This window comes from Pseudorasbora parva, chromosome 22 (genome assembly GCF_024679245.1).
Source record: "Pseudorasbora parva isolate DD20220531a chromosome 22, ASM2467924v1, whole genome shotgun sequence".
In the NCBI taxonomy this organism is placed as follows: domain Eukaryota; kingdom Metazoa; phylum Chordata; class Actinopteri; order Cypriniformes; family Gobionidae; genus Pseudorasbora; species Pseudorasbora parva.
The window spans coordinates 5,871,428-5,898,240 of NC_090193.1; the positions used below are offsets into that span (position 1 = coordinate 5,871,428).

The 26,813-nt window shown below is 39.2% G+C and overlaps 1 protein-coding gene across 5 annotated transcripts; it reads right to left on the reverse strand.

Annotated features, from left to right (window-relative positions):
* Positions 1–153: 153 nt before the first annotated feature.
* hipk1b (homeodomain interacting protein kinase 1b) lies at positions 154–25,696 on the reverse strand. Of its 5 annotated transcripts, none has more exons than XM_067432421.1 (16): positions 25,386–25,696; positions 20,564–21,200; positions 18,071–18,444; positions 17,786–17,909; positions 14,821–14,940; positions 12,445–12,531; positions 12,175–12,359; positions 11,745–12,082; positions 9,921–10,039; positions 9,523–9,657; positions 8,006–8,166; positions 6,932–7,084; positions 6,536–6,679; positions 3,766–3,977; positions 3,513–3,640; positions 154–1,633 (listed from the first exon to the last, which is right to left on the reverse strand). In XM_067432421.1, the coding sequence occupies exons 2-16, from the start codon at positions 21,176–21,178 to the stop codon at positions 1,232–1,234; spliced, it is 3,297 nt and encodes a 1,098-aa protein (XP_067288522.1). In that variant the 5' UTR covers positions 21,179–21,200; positions 25,386–25,696; the 3' UTR covers positions 154–1,231. The 5 variants fall into 5 exon arrangements, with proteins under 5 accessions (XP_067288522.1, XP_067288521.1, XP_067288520.1 ...); XM_067432420.1 differs by having other exon boundaries at positions 8,006–8,163; positions 20,564–21,249; XM_067432419.1 differs by having other exon boundaries at positions 20,564–21,249.
* Positions 25,697–26,813: the final 1,117 nt, after the last annotated feature.

A 26,813-nucleotide genomic window follows, 5' to 3' on the forward strand; every position in this document is an offset into this window, starting at 1 on the left:
ACAGTTTTTCTAAAAACCATACCGTTATTAAATTTGTGAAATGGCAAGTAGTGTCACTTTGTATAAAACAGACACATTGTCATCTGTTCACAGGAAACGCCAAGGAAAAACTTTTTCGCAAAAGACAAAGCTTAATGGAAGCAGATGCAAAACTGAATTGATGTTGGTTTATTTGATGGCATTACAATGGAGGTGTTTTTTTTCTGTCATTGTTTGACATTACAAAATGTGTACAGTACTTTCTTGGTTGATGCTAAATGTTCTCTGAACTCAAAGACACAGCCAATCATGTTCGAGAGAATGTCAAGGCACGTCATGTTATTGAGACCAGAACAAGCAGGACCGTAGAGGTCAGTCACAGTGTCAGTTTGAGCAGAATTTCAAAGATCGCATTAGCTGTCCGTCACAAAGACCACAAACAGAGGTCAAGGGTCAGCAACATTTTTGGTGTACTCTAGTTTGAAAAGCAGACTACTCATAATTGCTGCAAAAAAACACACATAAATGTCAGAAAACCAGTCGTCTGTGTGTAATTATGGTTTCCAAAGTAGCATCACATTTTCATTTTGCTTCGACATCCCATCTCTTCTGCTAAATATCCTAACCCTTGTTTCTTCAGGGAGAATTCATGAGCACTGACATGATTACAGAATTTTAGCATATAAAAAGAAAAAAACAGGAAGTTGATGTTACTCCTTATCCATTTATATTCCTCACAACATACACTATGATTCTACTAGGACTTTGATTTGAATAACATAAAAAGCTAACAATACGACCAGGGCACATAACATTTTTCCCCCTTTCCATCTACTTGTTGACCTCCCAGTAAAGTGGTTAAGAACCAGTCAGCTTCACAATCAAACATAATTTAAAAACCAAAGAGATCCTACGACAACAAAAACACGACACTTAATCAAAATGGAGTATAAAACAAGTCAAGGATTAGTGTAAGGGTTTTAGTCGAACAGACAATATTACGCCGTCACGATCCCTGTTCCTTTATGTCAGCATTATTCCGCTATTGCTTGCGAATTAAAAACACATCAGCGTTCCTTGAGCTAAGAAAATAAACTTACCAAACCAGACACTGGATTTCTCAATAAACAAATGCAAATAGTATATTTCTAAATATTAACAATGTTCTAAAACATAAATAGGATAGATAAAAACAGTTGCAGCAGTTGACGGCAGGTCTGTGGGTCTTAAGTGAAGATGTGGTCTGTGCGTCTCATATGTAGGGGTACTGAGGGACCCTCCGGGGACTGAGCTGATAGCTGTTGTACGGCCCGCTTCCTCTGGTGGTGCTGGTGCTCGTGGTCACATAAGGGTGAGGGGGGTAATGTTGCTGGTAGTGGGCAGAGAGTCTGTGGACCACGCCCCCAATGGAGTCTTTTGGGATAAGACTGGCTGCATAGTGACTAGTGGGCGGGACATGAATGGAGGGGGAGGAGCCCTGGACGAGCAGGTGCTCGATGTGGGATGCGGGGGTGGGGTAGGCGTACAGGCTGGGGGTGCTGGTGAACGAGGGGGCTTCCTGGAGACAGTAATGAGAGGAGGCCGGAGGGTACGTGTGCTGTCGACGCAGGGACGACGAGCCACCGGATGGTCCTTGGGATGAGGAGACAGTGGTCTGGAAAAAGGAAAAAGAAAACAGGAAACTGAAATACGTTCTTTACCACACATTTGGCGGAGTGCCTAGGTTCAACCGATCTACACCGGCGGTCACAACAGTGAATGCGCGGGCTGATCCAAAATGAGCGGGCGCCTGCAGTCATCCGCAGGTACGAGTCATCCAAAAATATTTGTAATGATACTCGGGTCGCAGCCGGTCGGGTCGTTTGAAAAAGATTACGCAGGACAAAATACCCTATTTCCCAACACGTTAAACTGAGCAATGCCATTGTACCATTTTAATAGGCTATACATTTAAACGCATATGGCTCAGTAATGTCCAACACGATCACATGTTAATGCGTATCAATAGTACGAGTGTGCAATCTTGTGGAATGTATACGCCAAAATGAGTTTTGTGGTGCTTATGCTACTGTTTTCCGCGTGTATAGGATACGCACTTTATGGCGTGTATATGACACCCTCTTGGGCAGGATGGGGGTGGTGGGGTGGGTGGTTCGTGCCTATAATATGCCATAAAGTGCGTATCATATGCACGCAAAAAAACACGTGCATAAAGCTGATTTTGGTGTATTTTCCAGGGCAGGATTTTTGTTGGGAATGTCAGGGGAGACGCACACTTCGATTAGACTGGATGAACACATGTAGCCTCTTAATTGTTAAGAAAACGAAACAAAATAAATGAATAAATCAAGCCTTTATTACACAACACTAGGCTATATAATAGCTTTCAGAAAAACAAAAACTGTTTGCGACTTTGTGCTCCTAAGGGCTTGCAATGTGCAAAGGCATTGAAAATGGCACGCAGCAAATGCCACGCAGCCAGCCTAAGAAGTGCTGCACCGTGAGAATATCCCAACAACGTAAAGAGTGTACGAGAGTGACAGGTAAGAGAAGACATTGCTGAATAAAGTCGTAATTTGTGTTTGTTTTTTTCACACACAAATTCATAACGCTTCATAACATTAAGGTTGAACTACTGGACTCATATGGTCTATTTTAACAATGTCATTACTACATTTCTGGACCTTGAAAGTGTTAATTAAATTGCTGTCTATGGAGGGGACAGAGCTCGCAGATTTCATCAAAAAGATCTCCATTTGTGTTCTATCAATCAATCAATCAACTTTATTTATATAGTGCTTTTACAATCACGATTGTGATAAAGCAGCTGCAGTGTCAAACAATTTCGAACCTAAAAATAAACGAATGTCTTAGAATGAAATGAGGGTGAGGAGTTCATGACAAATTTCATTTTTGGGAGAACATGCCCTTAAAATATAGAAAGACAAGAAAGCAACAGATACCGTTCTAAAAAACGAGAGTAAATATCGGAATGGCTTTTGAGTGGAGTCGACAACTCTTAGATCTGAAGGGATTGAAGACTGACACAGAGATGGCTGAACAGGTTTCATTAGATAGCTAGATCATTTGCAATGTGTGCAAATCTGATCTGACCGAGAAATCATTAGATGTGAACATCAGTGAGATGATTTGTTTTAAAATGTATACACGTTTACATTTGGTCAGAACAAAAGGGGCAGATGTGTTACTTCGGATGACATTTTTTAAGATATACTAGGACGAACTTCATCTTGTCATGTCAACTTACAATGACAGATCTGCTCTGATGTGATCAAAGATTCTTCAATGCAGAGCGGCAATGCAAAGGAGCCGAAAAATAACTCATAAAAAACTAATAATTACTCCACAAGTTACTGAAGAAGCTGTGCAGAATGAGCCAGCCGACTGCTCTTGAATAGCTTTCACGATACTTTGATTGTATATAAATCACAGCGTGATTTATCACAAAGTTGGGCTAAATGTCGAACCGGCATGCACTGCTTGCTGTATTGAGCATTGGCAGACATGATCACCTGACTGAGGTTAAGTGGTTGAGATCTGCTGGGCTCCTGTTGGTCAGTGACGCTCTCCCCTGAGCTGCTCGGCTGCCTTGTGGCGGCAGTGGCTCTCTTAGGCTTCATGTAGTAATTTTGAGTAAGACCTAAAACAAACACAAACAGTGTAGTTTAAAAAAAAAAGATAAAAAGTATTTGTTTAATCAAAACACACCAAATAGCTGTTGACCAACCTACACTGAATAAAAATGCCACCAAAGTTGTTACTCACCAACAGCAGGTGGGATTTTGGCAGATATTGAGCTTTCCACGGGCTGCACTTTCACAGATGGAGCCACGACCGCCAGAGATTTGGACAGTCGTGAGGAATGGACCCCCACATGACTGGTCTGGGGCTTGGGAGTTAGAGGACTGGCGGTGGAGGAGTCCGAATCGTGAACTGTTAGACAGCTGATCACATTAGTCCTGTGGCTGGGGCCACCGCTGCCAAATAAAAAAAAATGCTGATTTAAAAAAAAATCTAATTATTTTCACAAATGAAAGGAAGAATATATGAGGCAACACAATCACTACATTCTTACTGGTAACATATCACATTTGAAATTAATTAAACACTTCAATGTTTTATTTACTGAAGTTAGATAAAGCTACTTTGATTGTGAAAGGAGGTCTCAGACATTATGTCAGAGTGTAACGTATTCTGTAATATTAACGTATTAAATGCAAACACAACCGTTCAAACTTTTGGAGTTGGTAATGTTTTTAAATGAAGCCTATTGTGCTCATCAAGGCTGCAATTATTTGATCAAAAAGTAATATTGTGATTTACGATTTAAAATAACCTTTCTATTATAATATTTATTCCTGTTATGGCAAAGGTGAATTAATCCAGACTTCAGTGTGATGCGATCCTTCAGAAATCGTTCTAATATGCTGATCTGCTGCTCAAGAAAAATTCCCAGAAAAGTCAAAATAGCAGCATTTATTTGAAATAAAATCTTTTGTAGCATTATAAATGTCTTTAGTCAACTTCCCATCAATATAATGTGTCCTTGCTGAATAAAAGTATAATCATAAAACCTGTTGTGTATGTATATTACCAGCAGTGTTGGGAAGGTTACTTTGGAAATGTAATGTTATAGATTACAAATTACCCTGTTTAAAATGTAAAAGTAATGTAACGGATTACATTGGATTACTCATTTCTAAATGTATAAATGAATGTTTTCAATTGCTAATCCTTTTCAAATATTTAAACCAGGCAGGGTTAGTAACATACTCGATACTGATTACTGTCAGTCTCTCAAAATCCTTCATCACCTGAATTAAAATGTAAATTATTATAATCTTAAAGAACAGCACCACAAAATCGTCACCTTTTTACTTTGAGAACTTTCTGACGTTAAATACAGATTTAAATTATATAAATTTATAAAAAATAAACAGCTGATAGCATTTTAATTAAAGTCAAAGGTTATATTTGTACCCTTTTCTGATTTCCGGGTGAAATTATTTTTACATTTCCAGCACTGGAACCACTGATCTATATAGAACTGGATTGCTCATGACGTTATAAAAAGTGAAGCTGCCGCGCCGCAATATTAGTATTCCCTAGAAAGCTCACACATTTTATTGAATCAATAGGAAATATGATTTTCCTGAGAAAACACTCCCTAAGGAGACACTGCTTTTATATCTGAAGTCTCCCTGTACATTATTACAGCACAAACGTTTAAAGTCGGGAATTTCCCGTTTGTTAAAAAGTCACGTTCATATTACAGTAGTGAACATCAGCTTGGCGGGCAGACGAGACACTTCAGCGTATCTATTACAAATGTCAGCCATTTAGAAATCGGAACAAAGATTTATGCCTTGGAACCTGAAATGGCCTTGTACTGTTGTGTTTGTGTTTATGTTGTGCTGTAGTATTGTTTTTATTCATACAGTAGGCTAACTACAAATGTTTTTTAACAATCATTTGGTTATGTATTTAGGATTAAATGATTTAACCAATGATTAACTTAATCAGTTAGAATGGCACACAACACTACTCGTGTAGAAACTGTAAACGCCATATATTTGTGCTGTCTTTAAGAGTCTGCTCAATCAGGAAATGCATCATAACTCATTCAGACAAATAACGCTGACTGCTTTATTTCAGGATGATGCATGGAAAACTTTGAATTGTCATACAATAGAGTACAATATAGTAATAGAGTCTTGTTTTAATATTTATTGTATAAGCTATTCGAATACATTTCTGCAGTTAAACGCAGATATGTTAATGTATAATATTTTTTCCATAATAACATACATAAAGAAATATATTTTGTGTTAGTTCAGTTACGTTAGCTGAGTCGGCAGTGTGCAGCTGACAGAGCCACATTAACGACGTCAATATATGACTCATCCTCTCCGAAAAGAACAAACATAACAGATAAGATCTGAAGTAACTATTAATTTACAAACATTTATTGTAAAACTAATCCTGTGAGACAGATGCTGCAAATCTGGTGATTTTAGGTCAATGTTTTGGCTGCAAGTCAATGACGCCCCCTGTCGGTAGGGAATAGTAAGATGGCCGCTTGAACACTTCTGGAGGCTTAATGTTATGAGCAATCCAGTCATTATATAGATCAGTGACTGGAGCATATTTTTATCACTTGCCATGGTGGCAACTCTCAGACAGGTCATGTGGATCGATGGATTTGGCAGACGTGGTGCTCTGCAAATTCGAACGAATTATGCATTGTGGCATCATGCACATCAAAAACAAGCAAAGCAACAAATTAATATTATTCAACTAGTGCTGCCAATTGATTAAATCGATTTATAATGATTAATCGCACCTAACAATTACATTTTAAATATGTTTATATTGTAATAATTTGACAATTGATCTCCAAATTAATGTAGAAACAAAGACCGTTATTTCTCAGTAACTGTAACGGATTACAGGTACATGTATTTTGTAATTAAATTACTTGGCATTACATGTAACTAGTTACTCCCCAACACTGATAACCAGGTAGTGACCTCACCTAACGGGGTGAAACTTCCTTTCGTCCTCATCGTCAGAGTCACTGTGTATGGTGATGACACTGACAGCAGGACTTGGGGTGTCAGAGATGATGATGGGCTGAGTGAGAATAGCACTGTACGGCTGAGAGCCCACCAGAGCACTGCTGTGAATACAGAAACGGTCAGATGGTAAATTAAAGGACCTCCCCACATACAGTGAACACTTACACTAATGTGAGGATGTACATTAACCATGGTCTATCAAATCATGTTTTTTTTTCTTCTTTTTTTTTCTTAATATAGCTTAACAAGCAACTGAAGTTCAAACTGACAACAAAATTACTGTTAATGTCTCTGTTTAAAATACCAAATATGACAATGAAATATCTGTGTGTGAAAAGTAAATGGCCCAATACCTGCTGCCAGTGTCACAACAGATCCTGCTCCTCTTGTTCTGCGACCGCGTGGCCGCAGAGGTTCCTCGACTGAGGGATTGAGTGGAACTGAGGCCGCCAAGGATGTGTGGGTTCTGCTGGACAACGCCATTGTGCTGACCGCTCTGAGACACCCTGCAGGACACAAACAACCAATCAGTATTATCCCTTTCACATGTATGCTTTATAAAATCTAGCTGAGCCCCCAGTGTGAATTTTAAAAATGTATCGCCTTATTTCCATTGCGACGCGTCATGCTTGTCATGTGACACACCGCAGCCACAATAGCACTTTATGACTGATGTATCGCTTTTATACCCTTTTTCCTTTATTAAAAATATCCACAAATTTGTTAACCATGTCAAGAACTATCCGATATCACCATTCTCAAAAATGTGTGTAAAATAATGTTTTGTCCTTTATAAAAGATCCGCTGCCATGCTAGTTTGTGCCGCAATTCAGAAAATCGGATCTGTTGTATCTACAACACAACATAATTCGCTTCTACCGAAATACATGAAAGTGTCCGTTGAATAAGGAGAAGAATGGAGTAATCGTTCTGAAAATGTCAATTTCTGCAGACTATTGATTTTTTTTAATTTAAATTAAAGTTTGAATGAATGATTAAATCAGTCTAGATTTCACTTATTTGCTTGCTGTATGAATCAGTGTTTTTGAGCAAATCTCTTCAATGAAGGAATCAATGACACATTCACTTGTTCCCACCTACTGGTTTAACACCATAATTGATCAAATATTTCTTAGAAGTGTAATTTTGATCGCTACAGTAGACATCAGGGTCTTTATCCAAACTAAAACCGTCTATGCCCAGTACTTCTGTGATAATTTGAATTATTCTAACAGAAATATGCGGTTGAAAACCCTATACATGACAACAGCTCTCTCTGGCTAATGCAGATTTAAATGTTCGCTGTGAATCATACTTGTCCATAGTTTAATAAACATAGCCGAATCCTTGTCATTTAGGAATAAGATTGCGCGTTTAAAAAAAAAATTGAGATTGCAATTTTTTAACGTTTAATGGTGCAGCTCTACCTCCAGCTTGACGTTTGCTGTGAAGAGTTCTCGGACAGTAGGGCCTCCAGAGGTGATTCGGTCACGACGGTCTGGTGGCTGGAGTTGTGGATGGTCATGCCCGGCACCTGCTGCCACGCAGAGGGTATAAGGATCTGCTGGGTACCCGCTGGCCAGGTCTGCTGGAGGATCACAAAATATCCACTTTAGTAACACTGGCACTTAATATGCTTAAACAGGTCATGGCATACCACTGATTTTCAATTAAATTTGAAAACAAGTTTCACTGGCAAATAAATAAAAAGGGTAAAAACAGCTATGACCAAGCCTACACACAATGAGTGACATTGATGCATATATGGCCATTTAAATCTGAATTTATACATCATTTTGTGCCATGCTAGAATGGTGACGAACCTCATCTATCATGCTGATGAAACACGCAGTGTGACATCACTGCACACAATAACAACCCAATAAATAAAATGCATGAAATAATCCATCAAATTAACAAATATTCTGCAATTCTCTCCCAGAGACAGCTTTAGATGTAGCACAGCCATTTCATAGGATTGTAAAAGCCAAGACAAGCACAGCATGCAACGATCATACACAAGCGTTAAAAATTAAGATGAGGGTGAAAGAGTAGTCCGGCAACCTGTTGGGAAGAATCGTGGCTGTTAAATAGTCAGAAAACAATGTTTCCACAGAACAAAACTGGCCAAAAGATCTGCCATGCTGGTACGGGCAGCACTAGAGTACCTGCGGACAGACATGGCTATGAGAGGGAGAGGAACATGGCTGCAAATGTTTGAGCTGTAGACAAGGTCAGTCTCCTCCCCTGAGAGAAGACGGAGGGCCAAACAGACAGTGGGGTTGGGGAAGGAGGGGTGGGAGGTCAGAGAAGGGATATCAAAATAATAAAAATACATATTTCACACAACAAGAAGCTGCAAGCAAAGCACAAGAAGAGTCAGCACATGCCTCCCATGCCTGTAACAGACCTGCAGTGAAAAAAGAATGATGCAGGAGGGAAAAGGAGAATGATGAGGAATACAGAAAAGAATCTGAGAAATGATTAGAAAGAAATAACAGTTTAGAAATAAATGGAGAACATCAGGGGAAGAAGAAAAAAGTGCAATCGAAAGATCAGAAAAAAAATGGGGGGGAGGGGGGGATAATCAAAGAAAGATCAGAAGAAGAAAAGAAAAAGAAGAGATCAACAAGGGATCACAGAGGGTTCCAGAATGATCAAACAGAGATCAGAAAAAAGATCAAAAAAAGACTGGAAAACAAAGATTGGAAAGAAAATCAAAAAGATCAGTAAAAGATCAACAAGAGACCACAGAGGGTCCACAATGATCAGAGAGAGATCAGAAAAAGAGGAAAGAAAAAAGATATCAGTAACCATGAAAGAAAAAAGGCAAGATCGAGTGTTCGGAAAGTAATACAGAGAGATCAGAAAGAAGGAGGATTTTGGAAAGAGGGGCAATGAGGAGTGATGTTAGTGGTAGAGCGCTGGGTGGGTCTCTCTTTACCAGCACTGTGGCTGTCTGCTCCAGTAGGGCAGGCCTTCCTGCCCCACAGCCCAGTGCCAGGGGCAGCGGGTACTGGGATGCCACTCCCGCTGTGTGGGGGTGCAGTGTGGCCACCATCAGAGGCGTACAGGAGCCCTACGGAGGAGGGGCACCAAGGAGGAAAAGGGGCAAAAAGCATGGAAAGATTAGACAAAAGGTCAGAATCAGGTCAAGGGTACAAGGCTGTGATCTCATGTGCCATTTACCGGCACTTGCCAGTAGGGGAACAGGTGTCCATGCAGACTTTAAGAACGGATGTTTCCTCTCCAGCTCAACTGGATTCATTTGCAGTGATGAGTTAGATATTATGCCAGAGTTAGAGATTACACACAGAGAGACGGATCAGCTGCATGTCTTACCTGTGTCAGCATGCTGGGTTGAAGCTGAAGGGGTTGCGTGGACTGGTTCTGCTGGACAACAGGAACACCGTTCTCCATCCTGACAGGATAGCTAGAGGTTTTATTAGCAGATGGAAGCCCTTAGGGGAAAATAAAAGGAGCATATTAATTTCTGGGAGCATTTCAGCAATTTAAAAAAATGCAATACTCTAATTGTTCGCTATATTTTAATTCCACGATGTGACGTCTCTGAGACAGGATATTAAACGAAAAAATGATGAAATAATGCTTTAGCTAGAACTAATGGACTATGTTCAAAACTGAACAATGCTGTCTTTGCAGGCGGCATACGGAGGAAAGCAACAATGCATGTCCAAATCCAATAATCCTGTCACATCCTGTCTAATGAGATGTTTCATAGACATATCCTTCACTGCCTATGCTATCCGGATTCTGCATGTTCAATTCTGTGATAGTGGAGCTAAATAATAAAGATACCATTGTTTGGTGGTCAGTTTGGGTTGTTTAACTTTTGAATCCATTTCTACTGAGAAAATAGTATTGCAGTATACATTTTAGCTTCATTATCACCAACTCCCATTTCGTTGTCGATCATTTAACCATTATGCTGCCTCAGAAGTCTGTCTGAAATCAGTTTCAGGAGGTACCTTCAAACGCAAACGCTGCCTGTAAAGTCATTGCCTGATTGGGCAGCCAGGCAACAAGCCAGCTGCCTAATGGGGCGTTCACACCGGACGCGAATGAAGCGAACAAATCGCACTATTCACATGTAGTTGAACGCTTGAACATTTTGAGTTTACTCGCTTCATTCGCACGTGACATTCACTACACAACAGAGGCGAATTTGTGTCATGGGAAGGGTAAGTAACTGTCTATCCTTAAATTCTTTTTTTTTTTACAACACCGGCAAAGATCATTTATTCCAGCGTGCGTGCAGACAGGATTGCCAAGTTTTTACAACAAAACCCGCCAACTACTAGCCCAAAACAATAACTTTTTCGGGGGATTCTTTGGAAAAAAAATGGCCTTTGGGGGGTAAAATGTGTGTTATTTTGGCAAGGTTGCCTGTTAAAAGTCACATTCCTGAGTCTAAATATCACATATTTGAGGTTGCTTCAACAAGCGGACATGAAAAACAACCCACGGGAAAAAACGCAGACATGGCAACAGTGCAATTGAGCTTTGTTGACATTTGACAACTACGTTATGCGTCGATTCGTTGCTCTGATTGGTTGTCGGTCTATCCAAATGATGTCTTTCCTAGTTGAAACTAGGTTTCCTAGGTTGAAACACACCCCATAATTACAGCCAAAGGGAGCAGTATCAGACTCATATTCTGACTAGAATTGAGTATGACCATGTCAGGCTAGGTGATTGGGACACTTTTTCCAAATCATCACAATGGCAAAAAGTGTCCCAATCACCCTGAAATCACCTTATGTATAGCTCAAATTGAGTAAAGAGCATTTTTTTACAACTTACCAGACAGATCCTTATTATTCCTCCTTCTAGTAAGTAATATGTATCATACAGCTCCGGGTCTCCACATATGATTTTCTTCACATTGTTGTCACTACTAGAGCAAGCTCCACACGGCGCGAATATCCGCCAAAGTTCAGATTTTTCAACTTGCACGAATCACGTGTTTTGCGCATCAAATGCTCAATTTATGCTGAATCATTTGTGAGATTCGCGTCGCAGAATGTCTATTCACATCTTTGCATTGACTTAACATGTAAATCATTTGCACCTGGTCTGAATGGACCATAAAGCTTTCCATAGATTCTGGCCTAGACATCCATAAAGCACCATGCTCCAGCTCACCTTGAATAGAGGTGGGGGGGCAGACAATGAGGGTTTGCTGGAAAGGTTCAGTCTGAGCACACAGCTGCGTGGGACGCGTCTGCATGGGGATGCTGGGTTGGGTCAGGCCTGGGATGTTTATGGTAGCCTGCTGGTAAAGGGCTGGCTGGTAGTTGAGGAGAGGAACGGCTCCAGCAGCAGACGGAACCTGGCTGTGCTGATTAAGCTGGCTACTGAAGGTCACAGTCAGGTTTCCTGCAGTTCCAGGAACAGCGTTAGCAGCAAACAGGGCTTTTCCACTGTCAAAGCTACTGTTCCTTCTCTTGCAGATATCCATGTTCTGGAAGCACGACTTCACGCTACAAAAACAATCAAATGACAACCATTTTAAAAACACATCTCTCAAAATGAACAAAAGCTAGAATTACATGTCTTCTTCAAAAGGACATACTGAGAGCTGTGTGGGAAGTTCAGCAAGTGGCTCATGGTCACAAACGGATGTGCCAGGGTCTTTGTGGGTGTGATTCTTTTATCGGCGTCCAGCCTCAGCATCCTTTTCAGCAGGTCAATCAACTCCCGCCGGTCCGCCTTCTCCGCCAACAAGTCCGTCCCTTCTAAATGAGTAGGCAGATTGACCTGGAAGCCGATCAATAAAAGAAGAGCTTTAGTATTAGACGTCTAGTATTGATGAATTATATCTTAGACATGTATTTGTGCTTACCTGCATCATGTCATCTAAACAATTAAAGATGTATTTTCTCGCTTCTTTGGACTTGATGCCCATTTCAGCCTCATGTTCAGATGGGGTCTAGAAAAACACACAAGTGTCAAGCCAATGTTCCCTCTAATTTATTTTCTAGCTGAGCAAAACTTCTCTTTTGTGCAGACATTTTGATCACCTGAGCAAAAACATTCTATATATCAGACCTGTACCCGCACATTTTTAAAAACAGTAAATTCAGAAGTCAAATGAAGCACATTTTAATTAAAGACTGTATTTGTATAATGCTGTTAACTGTACAAATCTCCTTTACAAAGAAAAAACTATAAAAAAAAATCTCCCCCAAAACTTTTAAAGGTTTTAAAGGTTTTTTATTGGAGAAAGGCAGCATTAAATCATCAAACTTAAATGTTTGTTTATTATGAATTTCAAATATCTTCTATATCAGGGTTTAAAAAAAACTTTTTAATGGCAAGGATCCCTAAACGGTCCCTTGTGAGATCAATTCTTTAGGCTTACAATATCTAATATAATTATAAAAGCCTATAATTTAATATAAAAACTAACAGAAGCATTTAAGCTGATATAGGCTATTATATCAGTTTAAATGCTTTAATTTGTAATTAAGTAATTAAATGGATCTTACAGCCAAGTATGTTCAAGAGAACATGTGAAATCTTGTATAGTTATCTAAACATCTCTGAAACCCAAACCACACACACGTCTATTTAAACTGACGTGCGTTACTGAGGTGTTTTCACTTGTGGTTGTAGCTAAATGTTCCTGTGCTGTCTGTGCCCATCATCTGTTATTTCCACCACTTAATCAAGCCACAATTCTTTAAAACATGATGACGTTTTATTTCACGTCTTTGGGTTTCATGTTTCCTCTCATATTGAACTATTTGGACCACAAACATGACTCGCTGCCGCACACACACAACATTATTCTATCCATGAAACATGTGAACCGCATTCACCGGTTCTAACACTTTAGCAAAACTAACTCCATAGCGGTTGAACAGAGCACTGCAAATATTTCTCATTTTAAGTACAATCAAATGGATTCCTCCCCTCATTTCGCATCTGTGCTGCATTTTATATTTTCTGCGCGGCTTAGGGCTGGGCGATATGGCCCAAAAAAATGATCACGATATAATTTTCCATATCAGTCGATGTCGATAAATATCACGATAAATGTAAAATCTTTATTTCTTTAAAGTTTAAAGGCATATTTTTGCTCCTGAGTTAAAGATGTAGAAAACAGACAGTTAACTGTGGTTTTAAACTATCCTTTATTGTCAAATCATGACAAACACTTCCCAAACAGGTGAACAAGTTATTAAAACTGAGGTAGATTTATTTATTATAATCTTAACTTCACTGTATATCAATAATATCATTACTTAATTGTGTAGGTAGTAAAACACTAAAAACGCAAACGGGGGAAGAAAAAAACATTTTGAGTCGCCCCTCTCTTGCCTGACAGTGGTTTGGTCCACCGTGCATCTGAGAGAGAGCAAAGTTCAGTATTTGTGGATCTCCAGTAAGGGCTGTCTAGTCTATTTTATTCATTTTTAAACATCGAATTAAATTATTTATCTTTTTATACAGGCGATGCTGAGTCATTAATACATCACCAAAGACAAACAATTATGATAGCGATGTACAAGTCCGACGTTTTAGTGATTATAGTTTGGTAACGTTAGCTTGAAAGTCACCCACTACAACTAACAAGGTGATAATAAGCCTAGGCTGTGTGTGAATGTAGTTAATGTAGATTTACCGCTGTGTTGGACTCAATGTTATATGAAAGAACTTTCGAAGAAGCAGGATAATTTAATAATTAAATTCCGTGTGGTAACGGGAACCTATGATAAGCAGTCCACGTACCTCGCTCTGTTTTATGTCAGATCGGATCGCCAAAATATCTCCAAACCACTGAAGTTGAGCGTACTAACTTGTCAACGATATCCATGTCATCCGAGCTGGTTGTGAGCTCTGAGTTTTCGTCACTATCGCTCATTTTTATCGCTCCACTTCACTTCGATCCTCCAAGCCTGTCAGCCACACTGTAAACAACAGCACGTGCAGCAGCCAGAAGCCCGGTGTGCAATACGCACGGGCAGCATTACGCATAGCGCGTAAGCATTATATCGAGAATTGATCGAACTGTTGTTCTCGTTTTATCAAGGAATATTATATCATGATAATTATCGTTATCGTTTTATTGCCAAGCCCTAGCTCGGCAGCGCATGCGCACAGCTTAGAGGGAATACTGGTGTCAGCCTGGTAAAATATTCTCCAAAGAGTAACTGTTCTGTGATTAAGCCTTAGTTTTGTTAACCCCCCTCCCAAAAAAACAATGAGGACTGACTTTTAATCTCCACAGTGGATAGCTGGAGTCTGGTCCTCTGTTGAAGAAGCGGCTCGTCTTTGTGCCAGCACTCAAGAGATACTCTGGAGGCAATCCCTGAGTCTGAGAAATGTACCGAATCTGGAGAGGAAAAAAGAAAAGGTCACGTCAAAGACTAGGAAAGATTACAACGTAATTGATCAGTAAACCGATAAAAGCAAACCATACTGAAAAAAATCTCAATTTACTAATTGCAAAACGTGGCGCAAATGAAAACCTGACACATGTACTTCACATCTGTCGCAATTATTATAATTTACATTTTACCTCTGCAGTTTTAATAAACCATACATCTAGTTCTTACTAGAACCAGGAAGTATGACCATATTAGCCCAGTTCTGTCAACACCGTACTGGCTCCCTATTAAACATTGCATACATTTTAAAATCTTACAAAACACTTAATGGTTTAGCTCCCCAGTACTTAAGCGAGCTCTTAACACATTAGACTCCATCACGTCTATTGCGATCTCAAAATTAGTTGATAATAGTAGGCCAGTTGATAATACCTAGAACATTAAAGGGGTCATATAATGCCATTTTTGTACAAGTTAATATGATTATTTAGTGTCTAAATTAAAACTTTAAAATACTTTAATTAAATTTTTTATTCAGTATTCAAAGAAATCACTCATTTAACCGGGTGAAAAACAGCTCTGTTTTCAGCAAGCCGTTTCTGTGCATGTGCCTTTTATGCTAATGCGCTTTGCTCACCCCGCCCCTCTGTTCTGTGGGGGCTTTGAGTGTGAAGCGTTGCTTATGCAACAGGAGAAAGTTTGACAACGGGAGTCTCTCAGGACACATCTGTGCAACCGTATCACAAGTTCAACCGTATCAATTCGATATATCAGAGATATCAACATCAAAAAGACTGCTGTGTTCATTATTACACCCAAGAACAGAACACTACAATCGCTTAGACGCCATTCTGCTCCAGCGTATCCACAATGGCGGACAGCTTGTGCTCGGTCAGGGCGGGTCTGAACTGAAATGCTGCTGTCAATCAACAGTCGTGGGAGGGGTGTCCGATCATGTGACTTCAGACAGCTGAAGACATATAAGGAGATTAAAAAAACACTTGATGGATTTTTATTATTATAGGATGATTGTGTACAGTCACTACCAACACACATTGCTGTATAATGAACTTGTAAAAGTGCATGTACCATTATATGACCCCTTTAAAATCAACTGCAGGCGGTAGGCTACCATGGACTGGACATGCTTTCTTGCGACTAGAACTATGATTGATTGCATTGAAACTGTTCCAGCACATGCGTTTCAGATGATCAGTGACATTACTACATTAAACTACTATATTTATTGTTGAATATGATGTATATTAATGCAATGGGGGAATATTTGTGGGTCCTGATACTTTGCACATATACTGTACTTCGCACATTTTAAATTTTAAAAGAATGGAATATAAATTGAGGGACATTTCTCAGGTTTCATGAAGTGACAGTTTAAATTTTTTGTGTGAACTATTACTTATAAATACAATAAGCTGAGTCTTGGATAAAACTAACTCTATATCTTGAATCATATTGTTCATATCACTGATACAAAACTCCAGAGTGTAGAAAAGATGCAGTTGTATAGCAACTTTATATGAAAATTAAGAGAGAATTGATGATAGGGCTGCCCCAACTTAAGTTTTCTATTGGCTCATTTAAGCCATCAGTCGACACATTTATGTTCATTTAATTACTTAAATATATACTTGGGGGGGAATACTAAACCATAATGAGCCTTTAAAATATATTGGAGTAACATACAGACCATTTCGTGCTCAAGCGCACATACTAGTGTTTTCTGAATCAGCGTCGGCTGCAGATATGCAGTTGATGATGCTGACTTGCCATCTCTGCAGTATAGTGCAGGGATTTTCAAACTAGGGAGAGGGTCCTCAAGAATGTTCTAAGGGACCAAAAAATTCCAGAGAATAGAAATTGTATATGCTTGCTTTGTATCCTTTTAGTGAGTTTCTTACTATAGTCCCATTGATCTCGCTCACTGGTGTTGTAAGCCGGTATTCTTAATGCAGAACGCAAGCAGCTTGCATACATTTATTGTGAATGTTCCTCATACAAATAATTTTTAATTAAAAAAATTCTTCAGGTTTATGCATCCAACATTAAGCATAGTCAATTTAAGTTTGGAAACAATATGTTGCATTAAAAAAAAAATATATATATATAGATGGGTTTTAGAAAGGGGTCAGTTTTGGAATATTTGGGGGGGTCTTGAAAAAAAAAAAAACCTGGTATAGTGAACATGCCTATATAGAGAATGCACCTTTCATAAGATTTAACACATAACCAGAGAGTTTGTTTTGAATTGGATCATTTAAAAGTAGACATTTCAAGATTTTTATCCTATACGCTGAGTTTCAGTTCATTTTTGTGAAGTGCTCCAGTTCATGGACACAGAGACGGCAGAAAGCGCATCCTGTTTGTTTTCTTTATTTAACAAAACCACAACATTTTGTTGTTGTTGTGAGTTTACAAAAAATAAAAGGCCCCAGTTTTGATTGATGTATTACTCTTATATGTATGACCAAAAATAACCATTTTTAAAGTTGCTGTTATCAAAAATAAAAAATGCTAGCGATCCTGCCGGTGCCACAATGTCATGCACTAAGCACTTCAAACTTTAGCTGCCACACTCCACACAACCACTTGGAAATCCGCCTAATAACAGCGCACATTTATTGTGTGCATGATTTCCTCCATGACATGCTGTAATTACCACAAAGGCCCGCCGTCAACAATCTGTCCCTGTGTGACTTCGCCACTTCCTGTGGATTTTTTTATTCTGCAACTAACAGACTAATAAAATTTTGGTCGACTATTAGGGGGCAGCCCTAGTTGAAGATAATTTTTTCCACCTAATAATAACAACAGTAATATATTATATGTGACCTGGTCATATTCCGAAGCTCCTGGATACAGCGGCCAGCCCAGAAAAAGCTCTGCAATCACACAGCCCAGCGACCACATGTCAATGGCTTCACAGAAGGGCAGACCCAGAATGATCTCGGGGGCTCTGAGAACAGAAAGTGAAAAAAATACTTGTGAACCATTTCATTATTTAGAAATCTATGCATATAGGCTGTATCTTTTTCATCAATCATTTAGGATTCCAACAGATTATCTCTACTACAGGAATGCGTTGTCGTTAAACATTTACAGATTATCCCTCCTCACCTGTAGTAACGAGACTGGAGGTAAGTCGAACAGACAGCTTTGGAGACGTGACTGGCTGATCCAAAGTCGATCACCTTTACCCTGTAGGGCTGTCTGATGGGGTCCACCAGCATGATGTTCTCAGGCTTCAGATCAGCGTGGATGAGACCCAGGCTCTTCAGCTTCATCAGGGCCGTGGCCACCTGCTGCAGGATGGGGCGGATGTGCCTCAGAGGCAGTGGGCTGAATTTACTGTGCTTCAGGAAGTCGTAAAGGTTCTGCTCCAGCATTTCAAACACCAAGCATGTGTGGCCCTTGTGCTGGAAACACTCGTAGGAGCGCACAAAGTTGAACTCGTCAGCGTTCTCCGCACTGAGACGGTTCAAAATGCTCACCTAGAAGAGGATCGATGATGAATAAGTAACCACAATTAAGAAAAGGGGAAAATGACTTCTTAATTTATTTAAAACATGAGGAGGTTTCTTATAAATGTCATCTCTTAGACACACGGTGAGTGGTGTAAAGCAGGGTTTCTCAACAGGAAAACATCAGCTGAAAGCTGAAAGTAATATTTTTGAAGGGGGCATTGACGTGTTCTTGGTTGCAGCTCTGTAACATCGGTACATCCTTGGGCATTTTAAAGTGAAAGTTTCAAATGCATTTGTCCTGTTGACTTGCACGCCCAGTGCAGTGTAGACAGAATCACAGATTACAATGTGTTCTATGTGCTTTTGATGCAACCTGTTGCACCGTTTGCAAAGGCTAAATAAGTCAGTTAATTTGACACACAAATGCAGTCATCACTGCAAGCCAGCTGTGCACTGCAATAGTGTCAGCTACAGGAGGTTTTTTTTTGGGGGGGGGGGGGGGGGGGGGTGCTAAAGGAGGAGCTAAGATAATGTAAGTGCACTAAAGGGATCGTTCACCCAAAAATGAAAATTAGCCCATGATTTACTCACACAAGCCATCCTAGGTGTATATGACATTCTTCTTTCAGAACAATACAGTCGGAGTTATATAAAAAAATGTACTGGCTCTTTCAAGCTTTAGAATGCCAGTGACCTAAAGTCAATTTGTGTAACAAAAATATCCATATTTTAACCCGGAACTGTGTGGAGCAGCTATATGATGGATAAATGCACTTTTATGGACTTCAAAAACAAACCAACAATTCACTGCCATTATAAAGCTTGGAAGAGCCAGGACTTTATTAATATAACTCCAACTGTATTCATCTAAAAAAAGAATGTCATAAGTGAGAGTAAATCATGGTATAATTTTCACTGAAATCCTAATAAAATTAAATCAACTCTCCCTATTCATAAAATAATTGTATTAATTTTTCAATTTTACCTGAAAACATTTATAACATCACATTGTAAATCATTAATTTTACTAATTTTGCTGAACATCTTTATTAACCTTAGCTCTCAGAATCAACAATTTATTGAAACCTGACGACAAGAGAGTCATATACGCATCTACTATGCGTTTATTATATCTATACAATCCTACCTACCGTCCTGAGCAGATAATGAGGGCTTTAAAACTGCAGTGAGTGAATGCTTTAAAAATCAAAAACAAAACCATAAAGAGAAGTGTGTACCTTGATATACCTTGACTACCTTGATATAAACACACCACAGGAAACTGAAAATGAAAAGCTTTTTTGAAAATATTTTATGATTTTTATGTTTAATTAAAGTGACAAGAAAATGATTAGGAAATCCAATTTGGTTGTGCCGGTGCTATGAAAATCCCCAGCTAGCCTTTTGCTCGCGATTAGAAACAATGAAGCGGCCATAATGTGATATCTAACCTGCCAGCATGCTCATTTATACTACAAGACTGACAAGAAAAGAACACAGCAGCCATAAAACGTGTAAAGCTAAGAGAGGGAGGAAGGACACTTGTTTTGCCCTTCTGAAATCAAGCTGTCTTTCGTTATTGTGTAGGCTATACCATAATAAACTGTTCAGTTTATGTTAATGGCAAATTTATGCATCTTCCTAAATCAACAATACAAATATGATTTAGAACAATTACATTTCATTACTAAAAAAGGGGGGAGCGTATAGTCACCTTTGACCTTTTCATTAGGCTGTTGGTAATGTTCTTTGTAAAACTGCTTAAAAAAATATGTATTGTAAAAATATACATTGAGTGTGCAAACATTTTCATTAAACAACTGTAACTTCTATTAAAAAAAATATTTGAAATACACAAGAGGAAGGGATGAAGGAGATGCATATAAAGACGTGAAATGTACAGACTGGGAACTTTGTCCTATGAGATAAAAACATGTGGGCAAAGTTCTCTTTTGTGAGCATTTGAAGTTGGAAAAAATGTGATCAAAATCGCAGTATTTTTATTGTGATACTCAGCATAATTGCAAAATGTTTTAAAATCAATATTTTACTGTGGCTATCTTATCAAACAGCTTAAGATATCATTGAATCATGGGCCTCTGGTGGTTCTAACCCACTACAGAAACACATATACTCGATAACATACCTCGATCTGTCCTTGACGTGCATATGACGGATGGTTCTTCAGGATTTTGATGGCCACAATCTCATTAGTTCCTCTTTTCCAGCACTTGGCCACCTGCCCGAATGTGCCCCGACCGAGAAATTCAAGAACTTCGTAGCTGTTGGAGACGGAGCAGAGGATCTCGTGTTGGACCAGCTGGTAGTCCCCTTCCCCATTGGAGCTGCTGCTTTTGGTGGTGGGGGCCGAGTGGGGGATGGACTGGGCAGTGGTTCCAGCGCCTCCCGTACGGGCGGAGAAGGCAGGAGCTGAAAGCTCCTCCAGAATCTGAACGCTGCCGCTACCACTTCCGCCTCCACCGGAGCTCTCCACTTCCTCATTCTTCCTCTTCACACCGTACCTGTGCCCGCGAGAAGAGTGGGATTCCGAGTTTTGGGTGTTGTGGGTCCTGCGACTGGACCCACGCGGGAGACTCCCGGTGCTGTCTGCAGCACGCACCACAACCTGGCCTCGGGACGCTGGGGGAAAGACCAGGCCGGAGGTGCCGAAAGGGAGGCCCGCTGCGGGGTTGAAGCTATACTGGCCAACAGAACTATAGGCTTCATTGGAAGCATCCCAAGCACAGCTCTCCACCTTCATTTTTTTCACCCTGCAGAAGGCACTGGAAGACACAGACGGAGGGGAGAAAATCTGCAGCTGTGAAGCCATGCCTGTGAATATTGGATAAATGAGATTTGGCAATGTTGAAAACAGAAAGAACAAAAAAAAAAAAAACACTTAAAATACAACACTGATATCCACACAAGTGAACAGTCACAAACAAAAATTGCATTTAACTCACAAACACACACACAATACGCTCACAGTGTTGCTAAATGATGACATTAACAGAGAAACTTTATCTCCAAAGCCGCTCTGAGAGTCACTTCATGAGCATTTTTCCGAGCATTTTGAGTGTTCTTCAGTGCTGTGACGCATTTCCAAGTGAAAAGGAATATTGAATATTTTCTTCAGTGCTCCTCTCCATCTCAAGCTCATAGCAGACTAAAGGTTGGAGGTGAGCGCTTAAAGATATTCAAACCCCAGCCGTCAAACTGCCGCCACCTGACAACGAATGCCATTCCAGAATTTCCAGATTTTGATTACCGTGACAAAAAATGTTTTTCTGTGTATTAACTTGCACAGATTAAGTGTTCACCCTAAAGGCCCTTTCACACTGGACACGATTTTGACGTGCGAATAATTCACACGATGGTTTTATTTTTTTTTATCAGCTGTTTGTGTAATGAGCACTTCCAAACCGAACGCGAATGTGCTGCGGCGAAAAAACAATTATTTTTTTGTTTCAATGTCTATTTTTTTTACTCTAGCGGCGACAAAAACGGCTTCAACCAATCACATACAAGGAAACAAAGGTGATGAAATGTCCAGTTGACGTCACAAGCTATTCAATCAACATTAACCATTGCCAGGTATGGCATTTCTCATGAGATAACAGCTGTAAGCTGTACAGCTGCAGCCGTGTTTGTATGCTACAGAGAGCAATAACTTAACCTTTTATAAATTGTTGATTTTTTTTCGAAACTGTGTCAGCGATTATGGAAAGGAAACGTGTTGCCATCAGTAGCCTACGTGGCACTGAAATGTTCACATTGTGACTCGACTGGAAACATCTGCTCCTGAAGTGCGCGGTTTGTCTTGTCAGATGCACTGCCGTCTCTGGAGGAGATCCTCAAATTGTCCCACAGACTTTAGAAACTAAGTACAGAACCGGCCATGATAAAATTTTAGCTCCTGTACAAGATTAGCATCCTCCCTTTCAGACTCTGTTCTTTTAAGACTGGCTGCACCCAAAACCTTCTTCTCGGTCCTTTAAATAAAATGAAAAGCTCGTCTTTGATGAATGATGAAGTGTCCGTGTTTTCTCAGCTGTCGCTGTGAATGTTTTGGAATGTTTTAGCTCTGAAATGTTGCAAATTTGTGTCTTGGCTGATGTGAATGGTTTTGACGCAAAATATTCGCTTATTCGTTTCGCTTTTTCGTTATGCGTCCGGTGTGACAGGCCTTAAGACCTGTAATGTGTGCTAACAAAGTAAATAGGGTCAATTTTGATTTCATTTCACTTTAACTTATGACAGAAATATATTACTATCGTACAGTACAATGCACTATTGTAGGTTTTTTTTAACTGGGTTCCAGGGACCCAGGGAAAATTTCAGAGAATAAAAATTTCAGAAAAGCAAAACTTTATAAATTCTTCAGAACATTCTAACAGTTTTACTCCTAAATGTTTCTCCTCTTTCTTGCCGTGTACATATTATCCAGAATTGTATATGTTTGCTTTGTATCTTTCTAGTGAGTTTCTCACTATAGTCCCCTTTGTCTCACGCCTGTTTCACACCGCAAGCGTGAGCAGCGCGTGAGCAGCACTTCAGCGTAACTACACCGTGGCAGCTGCAGATGCGCGAGAGTATTCACACTGGAAGCGTTGGTGCAGCGTCACAGCAGCGGCTCCCACAATGATAGAGCCTATACCTGTCTGAGTATTAAATACTAAACTAAAATAAATTATTATATTTTCTGAGTAGTTTACATTACTTTTTATAATACTTCACCCAAACTGAATAATTAAAACAAGTTTAAATGGGTAATCTTCTACAGATGATTATTATTCTTCGTTTTCTTTAATGACATACTCCAGTTATTGTTAAAACACACCACATGTGCTTCTTGTGTGCATTTTGAGCGCTTTTGTGATATTATATTTATTTTGTCCATCAAAAGTGTGCTTTCGCTTTACAGCGTGACTGCAGCTGCAGACCGAGAGCCTTTACCTGTCTGAGTATTAAATACTAAACTTAACGAAAGTTTGTTATATTTTCTGGCTAGTTTACTTTATTTTTTATAATCATAACCATACTTTCACCCAAACTGAATAATTAAAACAAGTTTAAATAGCTAAAATCTTCCACAGATATTTTTTATTCTTCGTTTTCTTCTCTGACATACTCCAGTTATTGTTCAAATACACTACACGTGCTTCCTGTGTGCATTTTAGGCACTTTTTGTGTGAAATCACATTTATTTTGTCCGTTAAAAGTGTGCTTTCACTTTAATTGAGCAGCAGGAGCGTCAGCAGCGCAGCAAAAATAGGCTCGCAGCCGAAACCCCCGCTTCACTGCTGCTCACGCGACGCTCCTGCTTGACGCTCACGGGCTGCTCCTGCTCCCGGTGTGAATGCACTCATTGATTAACATGGGCGCCGAAAAAAATACGCGCTGCTCACGCGCCGCTCACACTTACGGTGTGAAACGGCCGTCACTCACTGGGGTTGTAAGGGAATTTTCTTAACGCAGTATAAGCTGCATAGTATTCATTTATTGTGAATGTTGCTTATACAAATAATGTATTAACATTAAGTATACCCAATTTAAGTTAAAAAACTATGTTGTATTTTTAATGTCGCACACACTATTTATCTAACAGTTTAAATATTTTTTTGCATTTTTTCCTCAACAAAAATAAAAACATTGACCGCCATCCAGAATCCATTCTGCTTTAAAGGGATATTAAAATCCCTAAAATATAAAAAATATTTACAATGATACTCTAATATAAATTCAAAAAAAAAGGTAAAAAAGATGGTAAAAAAAAAAAAAAGTTTTGCCGTTGTACCGAAATCGGTATATATGGAACAGTGATATTTTACTAGTACCGACACCTGGAATTTTGGCAACTCTGGAAATTATCCAATATTCATATTTATTTATTTGTATTATATACATAATAAATTCAGTAGTCATATTTTGTTTTGCTTTATCTAGTGTTGATTCTAAAAATTGCAAAACAATTTCATTATAATTCATGACAGATGGCATACAAAAAATAATGCACAAATTACTATAAAACCTGTGAGAGTTAGCACCACAGGTAAGAGCCTGTGGTATTAGTCTTTTAGATTTCATAAATATATATGACATGACAACTGGACACATGAAACCTTAAATGTGTAGGATTTCCCTTCTTGGTGAATCTTTCTGTAAAGATAGTAGTAATATATTTCGTTTTTCTCAAGTCTAACATTACCATTTTTATTCAGGGGGCTAAATGAGACAAAATAATAATACATTATTATTATTATTATAAAATTTGTATTATTATTACTTTTTTTAAAAAACAGTCTGGACTGAGGGTCTCTTTCTGTCAAAAATACCCTGATTCACACTGAGCAAAACCTGCAGAGGAGTGTCGTGTCTAAACATTTAAATCAAATAAAAACATCAAAACATAAGCAAACTATTAAAGATTACCCACAACCTACACGGTTGCAAGCTGTACATTGTCTTTTAATCGAGTTTTACAGTGAAACCAACCCGCTGTATGTTTACAACTGCCAAACGACTCCACCCTTTTCGAGAAAACTGCGCTATTGACGACAAGCAAAAAAATTTTAACAAAAATTAAACACAAAATGAAATTAAAAGCACTGAGTTTGTCCCTTGATATGTGAACATTAATATCGCAGTCGTTAAATTTAATGACATTGTTGCCGATATCCCCGAATCTGCTGACGTTAAGTTCATTAACGTTACATTCTATCATAAGTCAGCTGATAAGCAACAAATCGTTACAGTTGGTGATACAATATAACATTAAATGCAAAACTAAAATTAAAGCACCACAATATAAGGGGGGAAAATAATTGGGAAAAATGACCAGAGCTCAGCAAATCCAATCCCCTTGACAAAAGCACGTTCAAACGCATTATATGTCAACATTAGGGTCATTAAAGACACTTTGTGGATAAATAAATATATATTATGAATGCGTATTGCTATATTAATACCTGAACGTGTTGTTGATCCGTGTGTCTGGGACAGAGGAGAGCTTTAAATCCCTCGGATCTGGATTCTAGGCCTTCATTGTTACAGAGCTACCCCGGCCCAACAGTTAACTCGAAAATATACAGCGATCGGTATATAAATACAGCTCCATCAGCCACTGTGAAGCGTGACCGGTGCCACTGCTCATAAAATCGTCGATTTCTGTCCTTGTACTAAAAATAAACCTATTAAAATCCAGGCAGAACGAGGCTGTCGTGCTCCCCGGAACAGCCGAAGCCCGACTATCAGCTGCTTCAGTCAGGCTTCCTGTCCACGGGCGCTTCACTGCGCATGCGCACACGATTTAACACGTTTTGTAATGCACTGAGATTAGCAATTGTGTAACTGTAGATGATGGGAAAATACCGTGCACTGCTCACCATGCTTCCCGTTTCAACTGAAAACACGCCATTGACGTACACGGACTATTTCACGCCAACTGTAATGGAATAGGCTATATTAGACCACCATGTCATTTTAATAACGTACTATCATTAATGATTTATGATACATAATCTTACGATATACACTTGCGATCAAATTATTCAACCCCACAGACACTTTAAATCCCCCTGTGGTGAAAATCAAGTTGCTAGTGTTGTTTATATGTTTGTGTGTGCGTTTTTTAAATGCTTTAAGACAAATCATGTGCAAATTCATAAGTCAACAGTCAACACCATTGCTGAGTAGGCTATTTCCTCTTTAAATGTGAGTGATCCAAAAGTCCCAAAAATCATAATCGATGGTGTTTCTGACGTCACAAACTAAGGAAAAACCAATCATGACAACATGCAGGCAGGATTTAAAGGATTATAGTTCACTTCAAAATAAACAATTTTTTCCTGATATTTTACTCACCCCATCTCATCCAAGATACGTCTTCCTTACATCAGTCGAAAAGAAATCACATTTTTGAGGAAAACATTCCAGGAGTTTTCTCCACACCAGAAGGTCCAAATCAATGTAGTCTAAAAGGGCTTTAAAAGGGTTGAGGGGTCTCTGCACGATGCCAGACGAGGAATAGGGTCTTATCTAGCCAAATGATCCTTAAAAAAGCACAAATGAAAATACTTTTTAACCTAAATTTCTAATTTTGCACTGCTCTGAGATGTGCCACGGATTGCGTAATCACGTCGGAAATGTTTTGCTAGACGTTGGCGGAAGTACCGGCAATAAGGAACGTGCGAAAACTAATACAAACAGCCTTTACAAAAAATGAATAAAAAAAATCACTCCATCCACCATCGCTGATTTACCTTTTTTGGCTAAAGGATGTTTGTATTAGTCTTTGCACAAGCACTATACAAGGGGGCGGTACTTCTGCCTACATCTAGTGTGACCTTTCCAATGGGATTTTAAGTAGCTTAACTTTTCTTAACTTTTTTCTTCAG

Excerpts from the sequence above, each read along its gene's own strand:
- hipk1b (XM_067432419.1), bottom strand. The coding sequence starts at position 21,247 with ATGGCTTCACAGCTGCAGATTTTCTCCCCTCCGTCTGTGTCTTCCAGT. Across the intron at positions 17,910-18,070 it reads CTCCAGTCTCGTTACTACAG|AGCCCCCGAGATCATTCTGG; the intron begins GTGAGGAGGGAT and ends TTCTGTTCTCAG. Across the intron at positions 3,641-3,765 it reads CAAAATCCCACCTGCTGTTG|GTCTTACTCAAAATTACTAC; the intron begins GTGAGTAACAAC and ends TGTTTGTTTTAG.